General features: G+C 42.1%; 1 protein-coding gene across 9 annotated transcripts in view; it reads left to right on the forward strand.

Moving 5' to 3' along the window:
* The window catches only part of FBRSL1 (fibrosin like 1), an 830,184-nt gene that overhangs the window by 330,599 nt on the left and 474,659 nt on the right, over window positions 1-24,926 (forward strand). For all 9 annotated transcript variants that reach the window (XM_073559016.1, XM_073559012.1, XM_073559019.1 and 6 more), the window contains exon 3: window positions 4,479-4,679. In XM_073559016.1, the coding sequence (XP_073415117.1) occupies window positions 4,479-4,679 (201 nt within the window). The remainder of the gene's footprint in view (window positions 1-4,478; window positions 4,680-24,926) is intronic.

The following is a 24,926-nucleotide window of genomic DNA, read 5'->3' on the forward strand; positions in this document are numbered from 1 at the left end:
CCATATGAACAGCTTCTATCCACTCTCTGTTCAACAATTAAATCGTCATGTGTAGACTATATACTGTATCTGTCTTGTTAGATGTTACTTGTTGTATCTGTTGTTATATATTATGTTGCCTCTTTGCCACAAAGAATTCCTTGTATATATGTAATATGTACTTGGCGATAATAAATTTGATTTGATTTGATTGATTTGAATACTGCTATGGTATCTTTATTTAAATCATAGGATTTTGATGCACATTTGGAAACAAACCTTAATTTATGGAAGTCACTTTTTTGGTATATTTTACTTGTATATGTAAATATCATACTATTTGGGATGTTTATCATTATCCGCTAATTTTGCTATTTACCACTATGGTGCAGTGGCATTTTTTCTTGTTGTAGTGTCCTCACTTTTTACACAAAAACTGCTTTTCATATTTAATGTAAAATTCTTTTAATAATATTATAATAAAAATTGATATATTTTAGACTTGGCTTCCATTTGCTTTTTTTTTTTTTTGGAAGATTTGCAGGAACAAAATTGGACCAATTTTAAAATTGCTCGTGTGACTCCAGCCTAAGGCCAGGGTCACATTTACGAGTGCAATGCGAGAAACTCGTGCGAGTCTCTCTCCTCAATACCTGGTACTCGGGACCAGAGTGTATAGATGCATGTCTTTTTATGCAGCTGAATGCTGCGGTGTGAACCACCGGCGGCAGTGCTGGGTATTGAGGTGAGAGACTCGCGCGAGTTTCTCGCATTGCACTCACAAGTGTGACCTAGGCCTTACTCATGATATTCCTATAGAGCGCTGTTCAGTGGCATTTTCTCAAGGACTTACTAATGCAGTGCTGACTAATGTTTGTGATCTTAGGACTAAAACAGTATGGGTACATGACATGTGTACAGAATATGTCTGGGGGGGTGGATATTGGTGTCACATCTCCTTTCTAATGGCACTATTTATTTCCATGAAGAGTGGCTGCTCACCCATTGTAAGCTTTCCATCCAAAAACAGATTTTGGACACCTTGTTTCCTTTTGGGGTCTCAGAACTCAGATTCCAATTTATCAAACCTTTATGGTTTGTTCAATAAAGGAATAACTACCGGTACTTTAAAACAATGTGAGGTTATTTAACTTCTTCCTGACATAATATTACATCATATGTCATGTCCCTGTATTTGATGCAAGCAGAAGTAGCAGATAGACAAATGTCATCTGCTTCTAACAGCGACAAGTAGAGCTGCTGTTAACCACTTAAATACAGCTGTGAATCTCGGACATCAGCATTTACATTGAGTGTTCCACATACCCTTTCTCCACCCCTGTGATAGGATCACTGAGCATTATGGCAGTCTTTGGCTGACCTTAATACGAGACTGTCATTTTCACTATGCTGCAATACTCTAGTATTGCAGTACACAGTATAAACTGTATTGGTATTGCTGTAATTGTACTGATTTTGTAGGAGGGGTAGGCGACATAGAGAATTGAAAGAAATATACTACATTTCTAACTGGAGATGTTTTGTAATATTTCTAGATATTGTGATTGGAGATTGGAATACCCCTTTTAACCCCTTTGTGATGTGCCGTACTAGCACTGCGCATGTCGTGTCTCCCCCTTCGATGTGGGCATCGGCGCTGAGCACACATCCTTCTCGGCACATGTCAGCTGTTTTGAACAGCTGATATGTGTGCGTAACAGCCGGTGGAATTGCGATCCACCTGTGGCTGTTAACCCCTTAAATGCCGTTGTCAAACTCTGACAGGGGCATTTAACGCACGCTTTCAGCAATGGCGCCGGAAATCCGCCCATCGGTGCCCCCGTCACGTGATTGCGGGTCACTAATGGGTCAGCATGACAACCAGAAGCCTCCAAGCGACCTCTATGGTTGTCGATGCCAGATTGCCAGTGGTCGGCGCTCATAGCAATTCTGCAACATGAAGTTGATCTGATCATTGCCTCTATGTAGCAGAGACGATCAGGTTATAGCCGCTTCTAGTTTCCTATGGAGACTATTGAAGCATGCCAAAAGTAAAAAAAAAAATGTTAAATTTCCTCCTGTTCCTGTCTCTTCTGCTTGTGGCTGTTTCCACAAGGAGATGTACCACTCAATCATTTTAGGCCATCAGAAAGATTTAATTATTGGCGAATTGTCACTGATCGTTTAGTCTCTTTGCTTGATTACACTGGCCAATGATTGCCTATAATAGAATATATAGGAACCTGTTGTATCCTTCACAGCTAGAACACATGGATGAAATCTTGAGGTGTGAATGAGGCCTTAATGGTGACTTCATATGCAGCAGTTCCAGCAAAATCTTGGTTGGTCATTTATTATTAAAAAACGTGATTTTTGGCAAGATGGCGGTTTGTTTTTTTTCCCCCTTTTTCTTTTTTTGTTGTAGTGTATGGTCTTCCTCTTATGGTGTCAATACACCGTAAACAGGGCAGCAAAACAGTGTTCAGCTTGTGACCGCAGTCTTTTACCATGAGCCCAGCTCCTGTTTGCAGATTCTTATATGATTATCTTCTTAAAAATCCAATTAGTTTCAGAAAGGCATTTCATTTACTGATTAATGAAGCTTACTAAAAAAAAAATCTTAGGTAAAACAAGAGTTCAGGAGCCTGTGTGCTTGTAATGAAATTACCTGGCGGATGTGTCAGATGGGGATGCCTGGTGTTACTGTATAATAAGAGCTCGTCACTCTGGAGAATCGCTGCCAGCTCATTTTGTGACAGCCTTGTACTTGATTTTTTTTCCTCTCCACCTAATTGCTTCTCATTATTTTTGTTCAAAGTTCTAGATACTGTGAAGTAATACGTGAAGATAATTATAGACATCTGCCTTTGTCGGACAGATAGAAAAACTCCTGATTTATGTTTCAGTGATCAGGGACATGACTACAATAAGTGCAGGGGTTGCAATCGCACCACGAAAAAAAGTCCCTTTTGGCCTGTATGGAAAGACCAATACTATCAAAAACTTGAAATCCGGGATCGTGTAGGAGCTTTTGCATTGGGACCCATGAAATTCAAGTTACGCCAGTGATGTATTATATACAATGTGATCAGTGTCTCGAGAATTGTAGCTTTCTACACTTGATGTTTTTAATATCCACCTGGAAAATGACAACTTTGTCTTGTTTTTTTACTTTATTTTTTTCTTTATATTATTGTATACATGTTTTCTAACAAGGTTCACATAAATGACCTGTTAGAAAAATCAAATTAAAGTTATTATAGATTCCCATATACATTAAATGAAAGTTGGCCAAACCAATCAATTTAAATGGAATGGTTGATTAAAGGGATTGTCAGCAGGTTTCTGCTATGTAACCTGACAATAGCATAAGGTAGAGACCCTGATTTCAGTGATGTATCACTTAGTTTACTAGGAGCAGCAGTTGTGATAGAATCACAGTTTCTCTGCTGCAGATCTAGCAGAGCTCAGAAGTTGTGATGTGTATAGCGTCGCTCACACCACTGGCGGAAGCTTTTAATGTTAACAGCTGCTAATTAGGCTATGTGCACACGTAGCAGAAAATTTCTGTTTAAAAACCGGACTCCCTTCCCAGAAACCGCGCGTTTTTTTCTGCGCAAAAAAACGTGCGTTTTTTCCGCGCGGTTCCAGACCCATAGAAATATCCAGAAATGCGGAAAAATCTGCGAAATGAATGAGCATGCTGCGTTTTTTACCGTGAAGCTTTTTTTTTTTTGCGGTAAACGCATCAATATGCACAAAAATTGAAAAAATGCATAGAAATGAATGGGAAGCTTATTTTTAGCGCTTTTATAGCGGATTTATTGGCAAATCCGCTCAAAAAAAGCTAAAAAAAAAAAACGCTGTGTGTGCGCCTTAGTAATGGGGTTGGACTAGGAGGAAAAATGCTAAAAGTTGCAACTTGAAGTACAAAAATGTTGCGATTTTTCAATGTAGTTTAGACCAGAATTCTGGCAAAATTGCATCCGATATGTATCCCTGAGCGCTGCCTTAAAATTAAGTTTGTGTGCCTCATGGCCATAGACAAATGCCTATGTTTTACCAAATATTGGTATTGCAGAGTCATTTTTAGCATGATTACACTGAAATGCAGAAATTTGTGGTAAAACGCCACACTGATTAGTTGACATGGTTTAGTGTCATGATCTGCTCTCGGATGAAAGAATTGCTGTGTTTTCCAGTAATGCAAGAGGCATACCCATGCAAGCTGACAACAATGCTTGACAATATCCGTACCATAAGGGGTGCAAAGAACTTTCAAAACAATTGTATCTTTACTAGTTCCTCCTACCTTGTGTCTGCTGATTGATATTTTGTGGCAGGAATTTTCCAGACATGTTGAATATACAGTACTATTTGTTGATTTTTAGCGAACGATCATGTTGGTTAATAATTATATTAAGTCAGGTAGTTTTTTGTGTGAGTTATTGCTAGATTTATTTCTTTTGCTCACAGATATTCTTTTCTTACCTTTGCAGAAAGACCTGTCCTTAAAACCACCCGAAAGAAAAGAGAAATGGGAAAGTCATCCAGCCAAGAAATCCAGAGAGTCAGGGAAATATATTTGTGCAGAGCCAAGTGAGAATGGGCACAACCATGATGTGGGTCACTCCGAGAGGGAGATGGAGAGAGGAAAAGACAGAGATAAGAAGAAATTCCCTCTGAAGATATTTAATCAGGTATTTGTTAGAGCCTTCTATTACATGTGCTTTGGGAGTGATATATTAATTTTTACACTGATAAAAAAAGATTATATTGAATTTTTTTTTCCCAGTTAAATTTGTCAATTAATAGACAGTTTTTTCCATAAAATTTTACAGTAATTGTTCACATTACACCAGGTTTTCATTTAGTTGTGGCTTGTTCAAACTTTGCATTTTCTTCCCCTCTCATTTTTCAATTTTAAGAATGCCGCAGTTTACAGTACTAGCAAAGTAAATTAGATTTCTGAAATGTCATGCTGCATATTTTTTCCTTGTGAATTTTAACCATCAATATGCCTTGGTTTTTTAAAAAAATCTGCAGCATGTCCATTTTTTCAGCGTTTTTGTAGCGTTTTTAACTCATTCAAATAAATGGGGGAAAAATGCAGGTAAAAACATTGTGAAAACGCACCTAAAAAAATCTAAATTGCACGTAAGTTATGTATCGTTTTTTCTGCCAAGTCTTTGGTTTGAACCAGAGGATTGGCAGGAAAGTACGGACATGCTGCTGGCTTGGAAAAACACATTTATGCTTAAAATCTACAAGGAAAAAACAGCATGATGTGTATGAAATTTGAAAAATTTCATTCACTTTGTTGGTACTTTAAAATGCAGAATTTATTACTCCTGAAAATTTGAAAAATACACAGAATTACGCAGTGTGTGAACAAGTCCTTAGGCTCTATGCTTAATCATAGGGCTCCAATCCTCCTCCAGGACATCAGAAAAGTTTTCTTTTAGTCTCTATTGGGCTGGTATACAGTGTCATGTAAATGTTTGACACATTTCCTTTCTATTTTAGGCGAAAAATTCTATATTTTCGCATTTTACATTTTTTAAAAATTTCGAAAAGGAAGATCGGACAATTCAAAAGCTTTTACACCCTTGGAGATTTGTGTGCTCAGATAATGTTCACCAAGGTTTCGATCCCCAGAAGAAGCCAACGTGAAACACGCGTTGGGGTAACTTCACTCTGCCATTAGTTTGTATATGGGTACACTATGTATTGATCTGCTTGATATCTCCATCAGTTCCACTTATACCACGTTTCTATTGAGGTTGCCTCCACATAAAGTCTTTTTATGATAGGTCTTGATTTATTTAATTATTTTGTATCTTTGAACTAGAACACTGTTCACATAGAAAATTGTTTCTTGATACATACTGGCCTCTTGCGTCCAATGCCTGTACTCAGTCCGTATTCCTTTGTAACATATTAATGTTGTCCTTTTGCTATTGTCCAATTACAGTTTTCGAGGACTTTCTTTTTCCTTTTTGTATACTTGATGATTTGTGTTTGGGATTTATTTTCTTTGGACTGAGCAATAACAATGACCGATGTGTATTTATTTGTGGGGAATCCCATATACATCCGGTGATTTGGCACTCATTGATACCTCTCCTTGTTTTAGATAAATTTTAAATTTGAATATCTTTAACTTTAGTCCTTTTTAGAGATGATTTCACCTTCCACATGCTTAACTCTTCACAATAACCGTAATTTTCACCTGAGGTGCCCAAACTTTTACATACCACTGTATATCACTATGTCTTTTTTTCAGCAGACTGCACTTTCCCATACAGTGGGCTACTGCAATACTTACTTGCTTACTGATTTCTTATGACAGGCCTTTTGTGGTGCACTTAATGACTACAGTTATTTACACTATGTTTATTGGATGACCAGTGTGGTTGTAATGAGAACCTATCTGCCTATGACTCCTACTTGATATGTGAATGTTGCTGAAATCTCCTTTCAACCATGTGATGTTATGCAGTGTGATGTAACAATTGGATTGCCCTTTGGATAGGTTTCCTATTGGTATTAGTGGGAACGTAAGCCTGTAATGCACATGGTGTTGGTTTATTTCAACATGATTAAAGAAACCATATATCAATTCTTGAGGTGTTCCTGCAAGAAAAAAACCCCATAAAGAAACTATTAGCTAGCATACAATAGGTATTCTATTGAGTGTAATTTAAAGGCAAACTGTCCCATCCAGAAGAGCTATTTATCTGCAGATATAGAGGTAATTTGATGATGAGTAGTGTTTCATTTTTGTTTGGCCAACTTAGGCTACTTTCAGACTAGCGTAGTGATGCGCAGGGCAGCCGTTAAGCTCCGCCCCTGGCCGCTCCTCCTCCGGTCAGCTCCAACTATGATCGCATGACGCTGCATGCGATCAACGTACCCTATATTTAGCGTTGGGTACGCTGGCAGTGCGCTGGTATGATTTTGTCGGCGCTTGCGCCCTTTTGGCGCTGCGCCGAGCGCACAAAAACGCACTCTGTTGCATTTTTGTGTGCTCGGCGCAGCGCCAAAAGGGCGCAAGCGGCGACCAAATCATACCAGCGCACTGCCAGCGTACCCAACGCTAAATATAGGGTACGTTGATCGCATGCAGTGTCATGCGATCATAGTAGGAGCTGACCGTAGGAGGCGCAGCCAGGGGCTGAGCTTAGCGGCGGCCCTGCGCTGCACCTCAGTGCGCTAGTCTGAAAGTAGCCTTACTGGAGCAGTGGCTTTAGGGAGAAAATTAGTTTTATTCTCCCTGAGTCTGCTCTGTTCAGTCAGTGGGCAGTGAAGGAACTGTTGGTCACCACTCTTTGTACAATGATTGCACTTGTGATCATTCCCTGACACTTTTACAGCCTGTTCCATGCCCACATGCTGCAGTGACAGTGAGTCATTACAGTGTTCTCACCGTGTAGTGATCGGTGACTGTTACAGCTTCCTGCACCACCCCTATGACCGGAAGTGTGGCGATGCAGGGACAATACAACTTAATTTCTCCCTATATTCAACCAAGCAGGATTTAAACACTATTTACCTCCATATTATCTTTATACCTGCTGCAGATAAGTAATGTTTCAGGATGTGATCTATTCCCTTTAAATCTATTATACAGCTACTCTTCCCCCACTCCACTCAATCAGTGCTGGAGCTGAATAAAAAGGATGTCCTGGTCCATTGGGGCTACTTGTGTTTCATTTGTGATGCCTCGTGAATATTAGCATCTCATTCTCGTGATGCAATGTCCTGTCTGTTGTCTTTGTAGAGGTTGGTACTATTATTTGCACTCGGTTGTGTGTAAACATGTCTGTTCTCCCCATGTGCTCATTGCATACTTGACGTACTGTATAAGGCTTGTCAGAGGAAAAGAATGCTGTTTACTGCTGGTGGTTTTCTTGTGTTTCTGGTTTTATCTTTTCTTCCAGAGTGTTTTATCATTGTCTGATCACAAACATATGGAGTCTACATTATTGATGAAAGATAATGGGTTTTCCATAGAAACTGTAACTGGTTTGTTGTGCCGTCCTTGTTACAAGGGAGTCGTGCAAGCCGGTTGCCTGAGCGCAAACAAATGTACTTTCTGCAGCTAATGAGTAGATCCTGCAAAACTGAAATCAACACATTGTGCCCCAGTGCTGTCAAGATGGTGAATTATTTGTGTCACTCCTGTGATAGAGGGGGTTAGTGTGGGGCTGTAGGGTCTCGAGGAAAGGAACAGTGGCACGCTGTCAAGAGGGCACAGATGGCTGTCCCTTCTACTGCAACAATAATCTGTGACTGCATCAAATTCACAGCTGCTCACCCAATCCACGGGGGGATCCCCAGCCCGCAGTGTAGAGCCGGGATGCTCAGGATACAGCTCTTGATTTAACTCAGTCCAGATCTCATAATAAAGCAGAACCTTTGTCAGAAATTTTTGACAACAGATTAATCTATAGCAGCAAAAAGGGATACACTACTTCTAATACTATGCTTGAAAGTACGGTATCAATTACTATATTGCCTACAATTTTGATCTACTAATTCAAACCAAATGAAGGCATAGTTCTCCGCTATCTCTCAGAAAACTCTGTTCTCAACCCTCTCCAATCTGGTTTCCGCTCTTTACACTCTACTGAAACTGCCCTCACTAAAGTCTCTAATGATCTACTAACAGCTAAATCAAATGGTCATTACTCCATGCTAATTCTCTTGGATCTCTCTGCAGCATTCGACACTGTGGATCATCAGCTCCTCCTCACTATGCTCCGTTCCATTGGCCTCAAGGACACCGTTCTCTCCTGGTTCTCCTCCTATCTCTCTGACCGCTCCTTTACTGTATCTTTTGCTGGCTCCTACTCCTCTCATCTTCCCCTTACTGTTGGGGTTCCTCAAGGATCGGTTCTAGGCCCCCTCCTCTTCTCTTTGTATACTGCCCCTATTGGTCAAACAATCAGTAGATTTGGTTTCCAGTACCATCTCTATGCTGACCACACCCAATTATACGCTTCTTCTCCTGACATCATGCCAGCCTTTCTAGAATACACCGGCAATTGTCTAAACGCTGTGTCTAACATCATGTCCTCACTATATCTGAAACTGAACCTGTCAAAGACTGAACTTCTTGTGTTTCCTCCCACTACTAATGTACCTATACCCGACATTGCCAATTCCGTGTGTGGTTCTACTATTACTCCCCAGCAACATTCCCGCTGTCTTGGGGTCATACTTGACTCTGAGCTTTCCTTTGTCCCCCACATCCGATCACTGGCTTGCTCTTGTTATCTGCACCTCAAAAACATTTCTAGAATTCGACCTTTTCTTACTTTTGACTCTGCAAAAACTCTTACTGTTTCTCTTATTCATTCTCGTCTCGACTATTGTAACTCTCTTCTAATCGGTCTCCCTCTTACCAAACTCTCCCCTCTCCAATCTGTCTTGAATGCAGCTGCCAGGATCATATTCCTCGCCAATCATTACACCGATGCCTCTACGTTGTACAAGTCCCCTCTGAAATGTGAAGTGCTGCGGAATATGTCAGCGCTATAGAAATAAAATTTATTATTATTTTATTCTCTTTTTCTAATCTGTTTTCTATTTCTTATGTTATTATAGTGGCATACCTTTGACTTAAACTGTTTCGCTACTCTGTTAACAACATACATAGATATGCTTTACAGGAGCAACATGTACCATAGAAACCAAAAGTCTATACTTTGATTTATGACTCATTTACTTTCCTAGAGAGTGTTGTGGGCACACTCTGTGATCAGGTCAGAGGTGACTGTAGAGAGGGGAAACGGTGACCTGCGATCATCACATATTGTGAATGTTGGATCCTGTAGTATATATATCTGTTGACTGTGATAAAGAAATGGCTGCTGAAAAGTGAAATGTCAGCCTGTTATAAAACTTATGCCCAGAGTAAAAACTGCAACATTTCAGAATTTTTTTAAAAAAAATTAAAAGGGAATATGTGATTTCTTGTACACCAATTTCCTGACATAAAAAAGTCACACTTTGGCGCTGTGTCTAAAACTTTTTTAAAAGGTCAACATGACTCTACTAACCTGAATTTGGAACATATTGCTTTTTGTTCATGACCTGCGTAAAGAATGCCAGTCTTGATACCTCCATGATGTCTTGTGTGTTGATGGCACAATATTGCCAAGTCTATGGGTGAACCTATCCATGTACATAGCCATCTTTGACCAAGTTCCCAATATGATTTCTTTGTGAGTTTTTGACATACATTTTTTGCACAGAAAGTGCAGCGTATTACATTTCCAGCAAATTCGTTGGGATTTATACAAATCTCATGCAGACTGATTTTTATGATTTTTTTTAAGCAGTGTTTTGAGACCAAATTTCAAGAAGTATCAAGGACAAAGCTCCTTAATTTAAATCACGCAATACCAACAAGAGACAAAAATCGCAGCTGGAAAACCACGTAAAAATCACACAAGTTACCGAAATTACTTGATAGGTGCAGAAAGGCAGAACCAAACTCATCATGGGAACTTAACACTGTTTTTTCTTTGCATTCCTTTCTGATTAATTTTAAGAATGACATTTTCTTGACAGTTCTCAATATTTGTAAACCATTACACAAAAACATATTAAGGGCTCTTTCTAAATTCACATTGGCACGCATATTATTACCTCTTAATGAGGTTTTCCTGCTTTTTATTGTTTTTGTTAAAATAATCTGAATAATCTATATACACTGCTCAAAAAAATAAAGCGAACACTCAAATAACACATCATAGATCTGAATGAATGAAATCTTCTAATTGAATACTTTGTTCTGTACAAAGTTGAATGTGCTGTCAACAAAATCACACAAAAATCATCAATGGAAATCAAACTTATTAACCAATGGAGGTCTGGATTTGGAGTCACAAACAAAATTAAAGTGGAATGTAATGTCCTTAAAACAAGTCAAAATGAGGCTCAGTATTGTGTGTGGCCTCCACGTGCCTGTATGACCTCCCTACTGTACAATGCCTGGGCATGCTCCTGATGAGGCGTCGGATGGTCTCCTGAGGGATCTCCTCCCAGTCCTGGACTAAAGCATTCGTCAACTCCTGGACAGTCTGTGGTGCAACGTGTGACGTTGGTGGATGGAGCGAGACATGATGCCACAGATGTGCTCAATCGGATCCAGGTCTGGGGAACGGGCGGGCCGGGCCCGTCCATAGCTTCAATGTCTTCATCTTGCAGGAACTGCTGACACACTCCAGCCACATGAGGTCTATCATTGTCCTGCATTAGGAGGAACCCAGGGCCAACGGCACCAGCATATGGTCTCACAAGGGGTCTGAGGATCTCATCTCGGTACCTAATGGCAGTCAGGGTCCCTCTGGTGAGCACATGGAAGGTTGTGCGGCCCTCCAAAGAAATGCCACCCCACACCATTACTGACCCACTGCCAAACCGGTCATGCTGAAGGGTGTTGCAGGCAGCAGATCGCTCTCCATGGCGTCTCCAAACTGTCACTTCTGTCACATGCTCAGTGTGAACCTGCTTTCATCTCTGAAGAGCACAGGGAGTTGGTTTCTAACCGTTTGTGCAGACACATGCACATTTGTGAAAAATGAGGATGAATGAACTCATGGAGATCAACATCCAACACTGCGGAGACACCATCACATGTTTCTCAACGCAGTGATTCTAGAGCAATGCCCCCATCCCTTATGGGAAATATGTAAAAACATGCAAAACACAAGCCGCGGAGACACCATCACATGTTTCTCAACGCAAGCAATGACTAGCCAGGTCTTTCCCCGGGAAGGACCAACCACGGGAAGGGCAATCTCCAATGAAGGAAACCACCTGGCTAGTCATTGCTTGCGTTGAGAAACGTGATGGTGTCTCCGCGGCTTGTGTTTTGCATGTTTTTACGTATTTTCCATAAGGGATGGGGGCATTGCTCTAGAATCACTGCTTTGAGAAACATGTGATGGAGTCTCCGCAGTGTTGGATGTTGATCTCCATGAGTTCATTCATCCTCATTTTTCACAGTCTTTTACTAGGCATTGCTCCTACTAGCCAGTTTCCTACTCCACACTGATGAGGGGCAATACCCCGAAACAGCTGTCTGTGGATGGATACCATGTTTTGGCATAGGTGGTTTCCTTCATTGGAGACTGCCCTTCCCGTGGTTGTTCCTTCCCGGGGAAAGACCTGGCTAGTCATTGCTTGCGTTGAGAAACATGTGATGGTGTCTCCGAGGCTTGTGTTTTACATGCACATTTGTGGCCTGCTGGAGGTCATTTTGCAGGGCTCTGGCAGTGCTCCTCCTGTTCCTCCTTGCACAAAAGCGGAGGTAGTAGTCCTGCTGCTGGGTTGCTGCCCTCCTACGGCCCCCTCCACGTCTCCTGGTGTATTGGCCTGTCTCCTGGTAGCTCCTTCAGCCTCTGGACACTACGCTCGCATTGATGTGCCATCCTGCATGAGCTGCACTACCTGAGCTGCTTCTGTGGGTTGTTGAGTCCGTTTCATGCTACCACGAGTGTGAAAGCACAACCAACATTCAAAAGTGACCAAAACATCAGCCAGAAAACATTGGTACTGAAATGTGGTCTCCACCTGCAGAACCACTCCTTTATTGAGTGTGTCTTGATAATTGCTAATAATTTTCATCTGTTGTCTATGCCATTTGCACAACAGCATGTGAAAATGATTGACAATCAGTGTTGCTTCCTCTGTGGACAGTTTGATTTCACAGAAGTTTGATGTACTTGAAGTTATATTCTGTTTAAGAGTTCGCTTTAGTGTTTTGAGCAGTGTATATAAAGCGGAGTGTGTGTCAAGCCACGCCCACTCCACAGAGCCCCGCGCATTCTGCTTAGCCACAGGGAAAGAGCCCCTGGTCCAGGGACACCCGACAACAGTTGTGATACACAGCTTGGCTTCACATACATTGCACACACAACTCTGCTGCAGGGACCCTCTGATCCCACGTATACGGGGTTACTATACTTCCCCCAGTGATGTGATATAAGATCCTGTTCTGTGACACGAGCTGATACTTCTACTCCAGCACCAGTACATCCCTGCGGCTGACTCCTTCTCCCAAGCACGTGACTGGTCACATGGTCCTGGCATCATCACAGGTCCTTTAGCTGCCCAGGATCTTGCATCTATCGACAGTTCAGCCAGGGAATAACAAAAATCTGACTGGCACAGTCAAACTAGTGTGAATACCTAGGTGCATACTAGGAGAAGCTACCTCCATATCCAATATACAAAAGAAGGGTTGCACTCTATTGTTCTAAAGCATGTCAATGTGAAATATGAATAGCATTATGGCTTTTGAAAATTAGGAAAAAATGAGAAGTGAGCAAAAAACCATCAGCAGGTGTTGTGGGGCGGTGCCATCCTCTCCGGCAGCAGTGACGGCCCGTCTCTGGAGTTTCACTCTGTCTGTGCTGCTCGCCACCACCAATGTGCTGTTTGCGACTTAAAGCCCAGAAAATCTCTGGACCCAGGATTGGATCTGTGCACCAGCTGCTGGTCTGGCAGGAAGAAGGAAAGAAGAAACCCACCACACACAGGCAGAGCCCCCGCTGTTAGTCTGCCAGCAGGAAGAGGCGCAAACCCATGCAGAAGGCAGTTACACCAGTGCTCCGCTGCGGGTCCCTTGCAGGCCTAATAGGGGTTAACGGGAATGACCTGATAGCAGCGGCGGGCCACTGCTGGCATGGAGGGGATGCGGCAGTAGTGCTGGCATAGAGGGGACGGGGCAGTAGTGTTGCCATGGAGGGGACGGGGCAGTGCTGGTGTGCTGCAGAAAAATGCTGTGTATAAAGGAGGATCGTGAGGTGCAGTAGGAGGCTGTGTAAGAAGGAGGAGCATGAGGTGTAGGATGAATAAGGCTCCTTAACTGCCGCTATTATTTGTTATAGCTAACCACAGTTAGTTACGATGTTCTGGCAACACTGGGCTCTTCAGCTAGTAAGAAATAATCGTATTGGACAGTCATCAGGAGGGGCTATTGACAGTGAATTTGTCACTTTTTTTATTCTAATTGTACAGTTATTAAAATCATTGCCAAAAGCTAACACAAGCGCAAAGAAATGTTTCATGTAATTATGCTGCACATTCAGAGAGAGTTTCTACATGATGATGTTAGTTTTCCTTCTCATACATAGTTATGTGGGCTGATGAAGTATGTTGGGAGGCACAAGAGCACATAAATGTCTTGCTTTTTTTTTCTCCATGTTGCCCTAAAGCTAAGTGCCCACGTTGCAGAAATGCTGCAACAGGTAAAATGTGTTTTGCAAGCGTTTTTAGCTTGCAGAATGCTAGCGCATTTCCAAGCGATTTGAAGCATCGCTTGGAAAAGTGATTGACAGGTTGGTCACACACAAGCATAGTGCTTGACAAGTGTGACCAACTTTTTACTATTGATGCTGCCTATGCACCATCAATAGTAAAAGATAGAATGTAAAAAAAAAAAAATAGATACCGCTACGTCATCAGAGGTCATTCGCGCAATGCATCCCTGGGAACGGAAGTTGCCGGCAGCATCTATGAGGGCCGGGAGGACTCCGGGGGCCGACAGAGGGTAAGTATATCCCTATTTTTTATTTTAATTCTATTTTTTACAGGAATATGGTACCCAGGGCATGGAGTCTCCTCTCCTCCAGACCCTGGGTGCTATTTGCACATGAAGCGCAACGTGGGCACACAGCCTTATCCTTTTAAAGAATAATTGACATATAGCCAGAACAAAATTAAAACCTTGTTGACATGTTTTTTTTCTATGAAAGTCTTAGGCTGTGTGCCCATGCTGCTTTTTGTGTTTCCGCCGCGTTTTTGTCACTGCGGAAAGGCTTCAAAACCGCTAACGAAACGCATTCCCATGCAATCCTATGGGATTCCGCAGTTGCTGTGCCAATGCTGCGGATTTTTCTACTGCGGAATCGCATAGCGGTAAAATCCGCAGCATGTCCATTATTTTTGCGGAATCGCGGTGATTCCGCCGCCATAGGATTGCATTGAAACGCTCACTTTACGCATATGGCTATGCCCACCATGTGTAAAGTGAGCGCTTCATGTGCGGATGGTACCCAGGGTCTGGAAGAGAGGAGACTCTCCTCCATACCCTCTGTACCATATTCCTGTAAAAAATAGAATTAAAATAAAAAAATAGGGATGTACTTGCCCTCTGTCGACCTCAGGAGTCCTCCTGGCCCTCATCGGCGCTACCGGCAACTTCCGTTCCCAGGGATGCATTTGCCCGAATGACCTCTGATGGTGTAGCGGTGTCGCGTGATGCTATGTCATCAGAGGTCATTCGTGCAATGCATCCCTGGGAACGGAAGTTGCCTGCAGCGCCGATGAGGGCCGGGAGGACTTCGGGGGCCGACAGAGGGTAAGTATATCTTTTTTTTTTTTTTTTTTTTTTTTTTTTAAATTATTTTCAACATTCTATCTTTTACTATTGATGCTCCATAGGCAGCATCAATAGTAAAAAGTTGGTCACACTTGTCAAGCCACTATGCTTGTGTGTGACCAACCTGTCAATCACTTTTCCAAGCGATGCTTCAAATCACTTGGAAAAGCGCCAGAATTCTGCAAGCTAAAAATGCACATAGCCTTAAAGAAACACTATAATAATCTGATATAGATAAATCAACTAGAGCAATATACTGTCCTACACTTTGCAAAATACCGCTCTGTACTGGGCCTTGTTCATATTATTCTTGGGGGGGGGACTTGGTTTTTTTTCTGTGTTCGTCACCATAGACTTTAATGGTATTTAGTAAATTGATATGTCATGTATTTTGGATTAAAGGGATCTTTCAGGAGGTTTTTGTTATATAACTTGAGAGCACCATGAGGTAGGAGCTAAGAAACAGATTTCAGTTATGTGTGGCTTATTAGACTTTGTGCTGTTTCAATACAATGAGTGCTTTATCAGCAGGAGATTATCACTGCCAGACTAGCTCCCATATGCCAAGTGGTCCAACTCCATCCCCAGCACTGATTAGCAGCTTTCTATCAGTATACAATGTAATGCAGAAAAAGAGGAATATGGTGACTGAGTCTGTACTGCCCAAGGTTCAAAGGTGTAGTCACACAAAAGGATAAAGCATGAATATGGTTTATTGTGTCAACGCATTTCAAGTTTTCCAAATTTCTTCATTAGAACCAAAGCACAATGATCATTATTGTTTAATGTACAATGTATACAGAAATGTGCTAATCGGGTGTGGATGGGGTTTGCTTTCAGGGCTCTGCTACATCTGAAAACTCTTGTCACAATTGCTGCATCCAGTAAACTAAGTGATACATCACTGGAGTCAGTCTCATGTCCTACGCTCAGATGAGGAAGCATAAACCTGCAGACAGATTCCCTTTAACCTGATATTTGTTGTTACGGGCAAGAGGTGACCGCCTTCTGGGCTGCTGGCTGTGGACACTTTCCACTTCCTTATAATGCTGCGGTCACAGTGAATACTTCTATATGTTTGCAGGGTTGTACCATTTGCTTGCTTCCTGGCTAAGCATACCATACAAATGTATCTCTGTGGTTTTTATTAATGTGCTCTTCTTCCTCTCTTGCAATGATAATGGATATCTGTTCCAGCTGTACAATCAAGGAAGCGCAGTCAGACACTGAGAGCAGGAAGGGAACTCTTGTGTAGGTCACAGGGAAAATAAGCCTCAAAAGTGATTGTTCTGTGAAAATCTATAGTGTTTTCCGCATATGTGGAAAGAATTCTGTTTCCAGCTCAGTGTAGTCATGTCTGCTCTGCTTTCTCCTTCAAGACGTGAAGGGGAAATTAATAAGTGCTTATAGATCTTTTGATAAATGTATGGTCAATTTCTGATTCAAAAAAACGTTTTTCAGAAATTGCTCTCAGAAATAAACTGTGTTCCAAATTAGTATGCAAAAAGAGTGTAGGAGTGATAAGGTTAGAATTTTTTTGTTTGTCATTTAAACTCATTGATGGTGATGTGTGTCAGGGATCTTTATATCACTGAAAGCAATTGCAGATACCTGTGCAAATTAGTTTGGCAGGTGTGTCCAAATAAAGACAAGACTACTTAAGAAGGCTGTTCCACATTATTAAGCAGCCTACATTTTTTGCCAAAATGGGAAAGAAAAAGGATGTGTCGGCTGCTGAGAAGCAACAAATTGTGGAGTATTTAGGTCAAGGCATGACTACAATCAACATTGCCAAGACACTTCATCGTGATCATCGCACAATCAAGAAGTATGTAGCTGATTCCCAGCACACACGTGTGCGTGCTGATAAGGAAAAATTGAGGACTCTTTCAAACAGCCAATTGCGTCCGGTTAAAAGAGCAGCTGCAAAAATGCCTTGTCATAGCAGCAGACAAGTTTTTGAAGCTGCTGGTGCCTCCAACATCCCCCGAACAACAAGATGCAGGGTCCTTCAGAGGTTTGCAGCTGTGCGTAAGCCATCCTGTCGACCACCTCTATCCACTGCACACAAGCAGAAACGGCTCCAGTGGGCCAAACAATACATGAAGACTGACTTCCAAACTGTTTTGTTCACCGATGAGTGCCGTGCAATGCTCGATGGTCCAGATGGATGGAGTGGAGGATGGCTGGTTGATGGACACCCCATGAAAACACAGCTAAGGCACCAACAAGGAGGAGGTGGAGTAATGTTTTGGGCTGAAATCATGGGGAGAGAGTTTGTCGGCCCCTTTAGGATCCCTGAAGGGGTAAAGATGAACTCCATAATTATGTGGAGTTTCTAAAACAGCACTTCCTGCCATGGTTCAAGAGGATGAATCGTGCTTTCCGCAGCAAGATCATTTTCATGCATGATAATGCACCGTCTCATGCTGCAAATAACACATCTGCATCTCTGGCTGCTATGGGCATAAAAGAGGACAAACTTATGGTGTGGCCACCATCTTCCCCTGACCTCAACCCCATTGAGAACCTCTGGAGCATCATCAAAAGGAGTGTCTATGATGGCGGGAGGCAGTTCACATCTAAGCAACAGCTCTGGGAGGGTATTCTGTCCACATGCAAAACAATTGAAGCACAAACCATCCAAAAACTGACAAATTCAATGGACGAGAGAGTTCAGAAGCTTCTTTCCAACAAGGGGTCCTATGTGCAAATGTAACATCACCTAGAATAACGTTTTGACTTGAAAACTGTTTGATTTCATTTTGTAATATGCTGATAATGCTTATAATTTCACAATTGACCATTTTTTGTTCAAAATAAAAAGGTTGAAAACTCTGCTGTGCATAATAATTTGGAACATGCATTTTGAGTGTTTCTTATTTTTAAAAATATACTGTTATCATAGGCAGTTTGTTCAAAAACATTGCAATTATACTAGAATATTAGATGACTGGAAAATAACAATGACTGCAATTCATATACAGTGCCTACAAGTAGTATTCAACCCCCTGCAGATTTAGCAGGTTTACACATTCAGAATTAACTTGGCATTGTGACATTTGGACTGTAGATCAGCCTGGAAGTGTGAAATGCACTGCAGCAAAAAAAGAATGTTATTTCTTTGTTTAATTTTTTTTTTTAAATTGTGAAAAGTTTATTCAGAGGGTCATTTATTATTCAACCCCTCAAACCACCAGAATTCTGTTTGGTTCCCCTAAAGTATTAAGAAGTATTTCAGGCACAAAGAACAATGAGCTTCACATGTTTGGATTAATTATCTCTTTTTCCAGCCTTTTCTGACTATTTAAGACCCTCCCCAAACTTGTGAACAGCACTCATACATGGTCAACATGGGAAAGACAAAGGAGCATTCCAAGGCCATCAGAGACAAGATCGTGGAGGGTCACAAGGCTGGCAAGGGGTACAAAACCCTTTCCAAGGAGTTGGGCCTACCTGTCTCCACTGTTGAGAGCATCATCCGGAAGTGGAAGGCTTATGGAACTACTGTTAGCCTTCCACGGCCTGGACAGCCTTTGAAAGTTTCCTCCCGTGCCGAGGCCAGGCTTGTCCGAAGAGTCAAGGCTAACCCAAGGACAACAAGGAAAGAGCTCCGGGAAGATCTCATGGCAGTGGGGACATTGGTTTCAGTCAATACCATAAGTAACGTACTCCACCGCAATGGTCTCCGTTCCAGACGAGCCCGTAAGGTATCTTTACTTTCAAAGCGTCATGTCAAGGCTCGTCTACAATTTGCTCATGATCACTTGGAGGACTCTGTGACAGACTGGTTCAAGGTTCTCTGGTCTGATGAGACCAAGATCGAGATCTTTGGTGCCAACCACACACGTGACGTTTGGAGACTGGATGGCACTGCATACGACCCCAAGAATACCATCCCTACAGTCAAGCATGGTGGTGGCGGCATCATGCTGTGGGGCTGTTTCTCAGCCAAGGGGCCTGGCCATCTGGTCCGCATCCATGGGAAGATGGATAGCACGGCCTAACTGGAGATTTTGGCCAAGAACCTCCGCTCCTCCATCAAGGATCTTAAGATGGGTGGTCATTTCATCTTCCAACAAGACAACGACCCAAAGCACACAGCCAACAAAACCAAGGCCTGGTTCAAGAGGCAAAAAATCAAGGTGTTGGAGTGGCCTAGTCAGTCTCCTGACCTTAACCCAATTGAAAACTTGTGGAAGGAGCTCAAGATTAAAGTCCACGTGAGACACCCAAAGAACCTAGATAACTTGGAGAAGATCTGCATGGAGGAGTGGGCCAAGATAACTCCAGAGACCTGTGCCGGCCTGATCAGGTCTTATAAAAGACGATTATTAGCTGTAATTGCAAACAAGGGTTATTCCACAAAATATTAAACCTAGGGGTTGAATAATAATTGACCCACACTTTTATGTTTAAAATTTATTAAAATTTAACTGAGCAACATAACTTTTTGGTTTGTAAGATTTATGCATCTGTTAATAAATCCTGCTCTTGTGTGAAGTTTGAAGGCTCTAACTTATTTGCATCTTATCAAACCTGCTAAATCTGCAGGGGGTTGAATACAACTTGTAGGCACTGTAGGTAATTTAGAGAAAATATGAGGAAATATTTTTTGCATAATAATTTGGAACACAGTATAATTTGGCGTCAGTAGATCATGAAATGGTAATATAAACTGTGATATATGATAGTCACTTATGTTATTTTTCCATGAATATAATTGATTCATGGTTAGATTTGCGTGGAAAACTTTGTATAGTTCTTTTTATGCAATGAAAGTGCTAACACTTTGACAGGCTATTGCGGTACAGTCTCTCAGGACTTGTGCTTTATGGAGGTGTGTTTTTTAGGTAGTGTGTATCTGTGTGTATCATTTACAAGAGCTAATGCAGATACAAAACAGTGTTGGCAACTCTAGGTAAAAGCATCACTAAATGGAATTTATAGCTTACTGTAGACAATTGAATGACTTTTTACTTTAAGAGGTTTTCTACAACTTTAACCCCTTTCTGACAGCCGAAGTGCTATTCCGTCCATGTGACCTGGGCCTGTCTGACCATGGATGGAATAGTACGTCATAGCGATCGGCCGCACATACGAGGGGTGCGTGGCCGATCATTGCCAGGTGTCAGCTAATTCTCACAGCTGATACCCGGCACGAAGTGCCAGGAGCGGTCACGGACCGCTCCTGGTGCTTTAACCCCTGAAATGCTGCGATCGAACACAATCACAGCATTTCGGGAGCAGGCAGAGGGCTGACAGCCCCTCCACCTTTGGATCGGAGACCCGGCAGCGTGATGAAGGGTCCCAATCGCTGCCATGGTAACCCAATGTCATCATGATTACTTCCGGGTTACCAGAGCTAAGAAACTTCCTCTCATGTGCAGTGCATGTCAGGAAGTCTCTCAGTGTCATTGCACTAAGTGCAGTGCTGACAGCTTCTATAGCATGCCGATGCTGCTTCATCTGCATGCTATAGAAGCGATTAGCCTGCACAAAATGATTGTCCCATAGTGGCACAAAGTATAAAAGTTAGAATAAAGTAAAAAAAAAATTAAATAATTGTAAAAATATTTTTTTTAAAAAAATATTCTATCAATAAATATTTGAAAAAAAAAATCTAAACTATAAAAGTACATGTATTTGGTATCGCCACTTCCATAATGACCCGACCTATAAAACTGTCCCATTAGTTAACCCCTTTAATGAACACCATAAAAAAGGTAAAAAAAACCATGCTTTATCATACTGCCGAACAAAAAGTGGAATAACAAGCGATCAAAAAGACAGATATAAATAAACATGGTACCGCTGAAAACATCATCCTGTCCCGCAAAAACCAAGCCCTCATACAGATCCATCACCGGAAAAATAAAAAAGTTATAGCTCTCAGAAAAAAACAATGCAAAAATAATTGTTTTTTATATAAAATAGTTTCTATTTGTATAAAAGCACCAAAACATTAAAAAAATATATAAATGATCATACTATCCCGAAGAATAAAACTGTTTTATCAATTTTACCACACGCAGTACGGTATAAACGCCCCCCCCCCCCAAAAAAAAAAAAAAAAAATCATGAATTGCTGGTTTTTGTTCAATCTACCTCCCAAAAATCGGAGTAAAAGGCGATCAAAAAAATGCCATGTGCCCGAAAATGATAGCAATAAAAGCTTCAACTCGTCCCGCAAAAAACAAGACCTCACGTGACTGTGTGGGACAAAATATGTAAAAATTATAGCTCTAAAAATACGGTGATGCAAAAACTATTTCTTGCAATAAAAAGCCTCTTTTAGTGTGTGACAGCAGCCAAACAGAAAAACCTGCTATAACGCCTCTTTCACACGTCCTGATATTTCCGTTACCGGAGATGTCAGTGTCTGTATGTGTAATACTTGCGGCACACGTGTGGCATGCGTGTGCAGCATCAGTACCACAAGTACAGGCGCCAGGGAAGAAGTGTTACAGTAAGCGCTGTTCCCCGGCTGAACACGGCTCTCCTAATTTTCCCCTGCTCTGTCGGCAACCGGCACAAGCATGGGAGAATGATGAGAGCCGTGTTTAGCACTTAGCACTGGGGAACAGCACTTACTGTAACGCTTCTTCCCCGGCGCTGATGCATGTCACATGGATGACATCCATGTGTGCTATGCGTATGCACGTGTGCTGGATGTTTTGTGGCCCGTGCTGACATTAAAAAACGGACATGCCAGTGTATTTTGCCCACGGACACGCGGTCCGTGGAAACACACTGACATGTGCATAGACCCATTCACTTGAATAGGCAAGTAGCGCTCTGTTCCTCCTGAGTCTCTCCGCATGGCTGCCCAATGGTATAAAATTCTGTGACACAACTATAGTTTCAATATGATCACAGCACCGCTAATTTAATTAATTGAGAGGTGTAGTTCGTAAAATGGGGTCACTTATGTGGGGGTTCTGCTGTTTTGGCACCTCATGGGCTCTCCCTGTGGGTCATGGCATCAGCAAACCACAACCTTAAAATCTGGCGCTCCTTCCCTTCTGAGCTCTGCCATGTGCCCAAACAGTGGTTTACTCCCACAAGTGGGTTATTGGCATACTCAGGACAAATTGCACAACAACTTTTGGGGTCCAATTTTTTCTGAGGAACGGTGAGCAAAAATCCCAGAACCACACGGAGGGACCTAGTGAATGACCTGCATAGAGCTGGGACCATTGTAACAAAGTCTACCATCAGTAACACGCTACGCTGCCAGGGACTCGGATCCTGCAGTGCTAGACGTGTCCCCCTGCTTAAGCCAGTACATGTCTGGGCCCATCTGAAGTTTGCCAGAGAGCATTTGGATTACCCAGAAGAGTATTGGGAGAATGTCACATGGTCTGATGAAAGTAGAACTGTTTGGTAGAAACAAAACTCGTCGTGTTTGGAGGAGACAGAATGTTGAGTTGCATCCAAAGAACACCATACTTACTGTGAAGCATGGGGGTGGCAACATCATGCTTTGGGGCTGTTTCTCTGCAAAGAGACCAGGACGACTGATCCATGTACATGAAAGAATGAATGGGGCCATGTATCGTGAGATTTTTATTGCAGATCTCCTTCTATCAGCAAGGGCATTGAAGATGAAACGTGGTTGGGACTTTCAGCATGAATCCCAAGCACACCTCCAGGGCAACGAAGGAGTGGCTTCATAAGAAGCATATGAACGTCCTAGAGTGGCCTAACCAGTCTCCAGATCTCAACCCCATAGAAAACTTTTGGAGGGATTTGAAAGCCCATGTTGCCCTGCGACAGGCCCAAAACATCATTGCTCTAGAGAAGATCTGCATGGAGGAATGGGCCAAAATACCACCAACATTGTGTGCCAATCTTGTGAAGACTTACAGAAAACTTTTGACCCCTGTCATTGCCAACAAAGGATATATAACAAAATATTGAGATAAACTTTTGTTAATGACCAAATACTTATTTTCCACCATAATTTGCAAAATAAATCTTGCCAAAATCAGACAAGGTGGTTTTCTGGATTTGTTTTCTCATCTTGACTCTCATAGTTGTGGTCTACCTATAATGTCAATTACAGGCCTCTCTCATCTTTTTAAGTGGGAGAACTTGCACAATTGGTGGTTGCCTAAATACTGTACTTTTTTCACCCACCGTAATTGTACTTTTTTTTTTTTGTAAAAGTGCTATGTGCATCACTAATGATTTCTCCTTCAATCTGGCATATGTTGCATTAAGGCCTCATTCAGATTGCAGATTTTTTTTTATCATAAAGGTTTTTATTGAGTTTTCAGAAAAAATACAAACTTCTCATACAAAAACATCAAGAACAGGAGCAATGAGTAGCAAGAGGTGGAATAACCTCGAGCCATTATTAGAATATCAATCTGGGACATTAAATACCCCTTCCAACAACAACTTGAACATAGAAGAGGGGGGGGGGGAGGGGGAAGGGGAAGCAGCTCTACATGCATGGCATTCTTAGGCACAATCAATTTATTTATGGTGTAGGTGTCTGTATCTGGGGGAGGGCCGTTGCATAAAGGGAAGTGGCCCACGGATGCCATTGTTTAAGTCTCACCGTTCTCTTCTCTAGATTGGGGGTCAAGTTGGTTTCGTATAGCCAGTGTAGGTTGGTCCTCTCAATTAGTTCTGTTTTTGTAGGGGGGCTCACCGACCTCCACTTGTATGCCACACAGTACCTGCCGGCTATGAGAATGTGAGAAATGATATTTTTTTAAAAGATCCGGGATCCCATCTAGGCCAATGTGTAGCACCGCTAAGGTTGGGTTTGGGGAAAGACTGAGACTAGTAACCTCATGGATTAGATTGAACACCTCCTGCCAGAAGTTAGATAACTTAGGGCAAAACCACCACATATGACACAAGGTGCCCCTGTGGTTGCATCCCCTCCAGCACAAAGGTGACATATGTGGGGAAAAATTAGCCAGTTTAGTAGGGGAGTTGTACCACCGCAGATGAACCTTTTTTAATTGCTCTATGTGATTGAGACATGAAGAGAATTTGTGGATCCATTTTGAGGCCGCGAACCATTCTTGCGACGGAAGCTGAGAGGCTAGATCTTTTTCCCATTTGAGCATATACGGCAATTGTTTGTCTGGTTCCGGGGAGTTTAGCAGGTTATGGATGTATGAAAGGCCTTTGATTTTGCTATTTTGAAAGAATTTTTTAATTGCAGCGTGGTCGGCTGTTGTGGGAACCGGTAGGTGAGGAGCGGACTGAAGGAAGTGACGTATTTGAAAAAACTGGAATAAACTGTGTCGGGGGAGGTTAAATTTAACACACATTTCTGAGTACGGGAGTAGGACGCCTTCTCTATAGAGTTCTTCTAGGGTAATTGGACCTCCACGTGTCCAGGCGGCAAGATTCAAATTCGGAATGAAGGCTTCCAGCGATCTAAGGGGAAGGCTGGGACCTAGAGCCTGTGACACTGGCTTGCTCCATAAGGACCAAGCTTTCTTTAGAGCTGCTGTGGTGGGTAGAAGATCGCCGGGGGGCGAAGGGGTTAGGAGCAGGGAGTCTATGAATTGTTTAGGGG

The sequence above is a fragment of the Dendrobates tinctorius genome, unplaced genomic scaffold, assembly GCF_039654945.1.
Source record: "Dendrobates tinctorius isolate UK_male_01 unplaced genomic scaffold, ASM3965494v1 ptg000265l, whole genome shotgun sequence".
NCBI classification, from domain to species: Eukaryota; Metazoa; Chordata; class Amphibia; order Anura; family Dendrobatidae; genus Dendrobates; species Dendrobates tinctorius.